The following is a 4,455-nucleotide window of genomic DNA, read 5'->3' on the forward strand; positions in this document are numbered from 1 at the left end:
TGATGATCAGCGGCGGCTGGTGGAGTTTTCTCTGGGGGGGGGGCTATAAATCCAAAATAGATTGTTTACCAATACAATCAATATATACTAATTTATCCCACTAATATATTTATATGAATGCAAAAAACAAAAAACATTAGAACAACACTTTATAAAAAATAAACAGGTTTAGTTTCTGTGCATAAATTTTATCCTTCTGAGGCTTTTAGAAAGTTAATCTGTTTTTCATGGTCCAATAAACCTAAAAAAAAATAATGGACCAGTTTAATACTGGAGAAGCTATCAGTCAGCTTTAGATTTTTGTAATATATAAAATCTATTTATTTTCTGAGAATGTGTTTATTTAAGAGCAACTATGGAAATGAACAAACATCTAGAAAAGTCAACTATATTCTATTATTTTCCATGTGAATCCCAGATTGTTTATTCTTCTTTGCCTTTCTACCTTTGATAAACGACTCATCGCTATGACCTCACTTCCTGACTGACTACTAGCTACATCACAACTGGTTACTTCGTGCCCAAAAAGAGAACTGATGCGTTCTGTCAGTGGAAAAGCTCTGATGTAGGAGAGTCAGTTGGTAGAAGTCTTTTTTAAATAATTCATATTACTTTTAAAATCTATATATATATATATATTATGACTTTCCACATCTAGGGAGGGCAGCGCCAGAGTGCCCCCTATGGACCAGTCGCCACAGGTTACGATCCAGATCAGGTCACAATATAGGGCAACATTTGCTGCCCAGTGGAGGTCTGCATTCTCTCAGCATTTTTTTTAGATTTTTAAAAGTCTCTATAAATCAGGCTAATGTTCTCTTTCAGACTAAGTTAGTCAAATCAAGTTTAAACCAGTTTAATTGCGGTTTAGGGCCATATGACGTCATCCTGAGGGTCGCAAACCGCCCTCAGACCACCATATGGACAAACCTGTTTTAGGGAAATCTGAAGCCCAACAGAGTCCAGGGAGGCATCTAGACAGCTCCGTCAGGTCAAAGGTCAGGTATGAGCTGTTTGCTACATAAGCTCCATGCTGAGCCTCCACACTGAATGACAGATCCTGGATCAGTTGGGGGATCGGGGAGCAGGACGCTCTCAGAAACCAGCTTGACCCAGATCTGGTTTGGGTCAGACCCATCAAGGCCTGAACTAAAGTCCAGCTTTCAGGGTGGATGCTGCTTGATGCTTCTACCCATCCTGGGGCTCCATTGATCCATGGAAGGAAAAGACACATAATGGCGCCCCCATGTGGTGCAGAGGGAGACGTTTTCTGGCTTTAAAGCCCCTCTCTGGCAGATGGTGTATGAAGGTTACTGGCCTTTGTCTCCTTAGCTGGAGAAACGTTTTCGGTTACGCCTCCATTAAAGACCAATCAGAGCCATCCGTAGGAAGCTGTAAACGGTTTTTATTGTGACATCATCGCAGCAGAATGAATCAACACACCTGAACAGACATTTCTCAGAAACAGCACACCTGTCTGCAAGCCCCTCCCCCTCCCAGGTACTGCCTCAGACCTAACACAGATTGTGAAGGTAAGTGCAAAGAAACAAACATTCAATCCAGGAAGTGACATCATTCTCACACAGGAAGTGAGTGTGTTTGTGGGAGGGGTCACATCTCTGTTTCAGCCAATAAGCTCTCACCTAGACCGGACGTCAGCAGGACCATCGGCGGTCCGGAGTCTGTAGGGATCAAAGAACAGTTAGACTTTAGAGCCACGTCCAAACCTGCTGGTTCTCTCATCCACTTCAGACCAGTTCCCTTCAGCTGGGACTAACAACTAACGGCCCAGTCCACAAACCAGTAAACCAATAAACCAGAGGGAGAGCTGGAGGTAACTGCTACTACTGGTACCGCTGCAGCTACCAGATCTGCTCTGGTCCTGCTTCCTGCTACATGATTGGCTGAACGTTGCCACATGATGTAAAACATTGTGGTTGCCTAGACAACGATAATAACATCACGCAGCGTCCGTGTGCCGAGTCGGAAGCATCTGTAGCGTTAGCGTGTCCAATGACCGATGAAGTTTGACCTGATTGATAACAAAACTGAAATAAATCTGGGTAGCGCTGTAGCTAGCTGTACTAGGTAGCTAACAGGTTAGCCCCGTTTAGCTCAGTCAGTTAGCCTTATTAAGCTAAACTACTTTTAACTTCATATCAACAACTGTTCGTAGAATAACTGTAGAATAACTGTTTTCTTCGTCTAAAATCTCTTTGAAAGTCTTTTTTTAAGATGTTTAATTTGTTCGCCTCTGACCTCAGATGTTAATAAAAAGAATAAAAATTAGCTGAGAGTTTTAAATGTCTTATTTTGTTTTTTTTCAGTTTTTACGGCACTAGTGGCTCGTATTTACAGACAGTAGGCTGACAGGAAAGGGAGAGAGACTGGATTCGAACCCGGCTCGCCCGCGTCGAGGACTAAGGCCTCCATACATGGATTGTTAGCTCTAACCACTGTGTCACCAAAGTACGCCATAGTGTCTCCTTGTTAAATGGCAGAGCAAAGTCTGTCTTAGAAGACAGGACTTTCCTTCCAGACTGACAATGATTGTTTTCTACTTTCAGCTACTTTAGATCGCCGATTAAATTTAAAATAATAGCAAATATAGGAAATATGTTGAGACTCCAAAGGAGATTTGATCCTTAAGAAACGGGTGCAATACAGTTTGTCCGAATGGAGTTGCCATACGGTGACGTAGGAAGAAGGGGCGGGGCCTCGAGCAGATTGGACGTATCGCTGATTGGACTGAAACTGAGGTGTAAAACATTCAAGAACATTCTGGGAGAAAATCCTTCAGCAGAGAAACCAAAGTAAACCTCCTTTACAATAAACGTAAGAAAAGAAACATGTTTAAAAATGTCGCTGGAATCAAGAACATTAGACTAGCCGTTCAGTTAGCCTCAACTAACGTTTCCTCCTGTTATTGATATGTAAATATGTTTAAATTACGTCAGTATTAAATTGTTCTAATGAGCTGATAGCTCATTTTATCCTCTAAACATATTAGCATATTCGCCTACATTAACATTTAGCCAAGAATAGAAGAAATCACCATGCTAATGAAAATTAGCCTCGCTAAGCTAAATAAAGGAGCTTCTTCTGTTGATCTAAACTCATAATCTAAATAACGATATAAATACCAGTTTTAAGTTGTTAGTGATTCAAAGAGTCCCTAACATCTCTGGTTTCTGATCATCTACTGAAGACCAGCAGGAACCAGATTCAAGTCAGAACTTTAGAACCACACAAAGGATGAAAGGATAGAAATAAATAAAAACTGAATATAAATTACTATCAACAGCCTTATTCTGCCAGAACTGGGAGCAGATTAACACCATTTTCACACTCATTACAGAAAACACAAAGCTCCTACTGATACAGAGGACAAGTAAACACCACACAGCAAACAGAACCAGATCATGTCTGATCGGTTCTAAGCCCAACAGAACCAAGACTCTAAAAAGGTAGAAGTCTGTTGGACTGGATCTGGTTTCAGTCTGAAGGGGTCTTGCTGTTACGGGTGACTGGGGAGGGGAGGGTTCAGCCCTTACTGCTGTGGGGGAGCCAGGGGAGGGGCTGGTGCTTCTCTGTGCTGGAGGCGTGGCCTCGGAGTGAAGGCGGGGCCTCCCTGTTGTCTTCCTCCTCCCCTTCCGACAGGAGGTCGCTGATCTGCTGCTGCAGCTCAGGACTGATGTCATTCTCTGCCAGAACCAGAACCCTGAGGCTGGTCGGGTAGTTCTCCACCATGTCCAGAAACACCTAGACACACAGAAACCTGGCTATCAACACAAATACAGAGCATGGCGGTGATGAAAAGCACAAAGAGGCGCTGTAACCATGGGACCTGTGCTGACTGGTTGGTCAGTCCAGTTCCTTCCAGGTCCAGGACTTCCAGGGTTCTGCTTGATGCCACAGCGACCGCCAGCATGGCGGCAATTTGATCTCCTGGAGACAAAAGCACATCATCAGACCCCAAGAGCTGAACAGGTTGTTCCGTTGGTTCTGGTATCGGTTTACCCAGTGGGTTGTAGTCCAGGTTCAGCACACGCAGCTGGGAGCTGTGGGCCACAGCAATGGCGAAACGGGCCCAGCCTTTGGAGCCGATACGGGGATTAGCGCTCAGAGTGAGCTCCCTCAGACCTGTAGGAGCACAGATGGACAAGGAAACAATGATGACCGACAAGGGCCACCGAGTTACTGGTGAAAGGTCTTCATCAGTGGAAAAATGGCCTGTAATTACTGGTCTGTAACTGGCCTGTAACTGGCCTATAACTCACCAGTTACTGGTCTGTATCTGGCCTGTAACTGGCACGAAAGTCACCTGTTACTGGTCTGTAACTGGCCGGAAACTAACCAGTTACTGGTCTGTAGTTGGCCTGTAACTGGCCTGAAACTCACCAGTTTCTGGTCTGTAACTGGGATGAAAACTCACCAATTACTGGTCTGTAACTG

The 4,455-nt window shown here is 44.0% G+C and overlaps 1 protein-coding gene across 1 annotated transcript; it reads right to left on the reverse strand.

The window, feature by feature from the left end:
* Nucleotides 1–1,280: 1,280 nt before the first annotated feature.
* On the reverse strand, nt 1,281–4,212 carry LOC107081100 (leucine-rich repeat-containing protein 73-like; the record flags this gene model as incomplete). The annotated part of the gene is made up of 4 exons (XM_015369311.1): nt 1,281–1,682; nt 3,555–3,762; nt 3,848–3,948; nt 4,021–4,212. Coding segments are annotated over 4 exons (572 nt in total), but the record flags the coding sequence as incomplete, so codon positions are not given.
* Nucleotides 4,213–4,455: the final 243 nt, after the last annotated feature.

Source organism: Cyprinodon variegatus, unplaced genomic scaffold (genome assembly GCF_000732505.1).
Source record: "Cyprinodon variegatus isolate N-32 unplaced genomic scaffold, C_variegatus-1.0 Scaffold2917, whole genome shotgun sequence".
In the NCBI taxonomy this organism is placed as follows: Eukaryota; Metazoa; Chordata; class Actinopteri; order Cyprinodontiformes; family Cyprinodontidae; genus Cyprinodon; species Cyprinodon variegatus.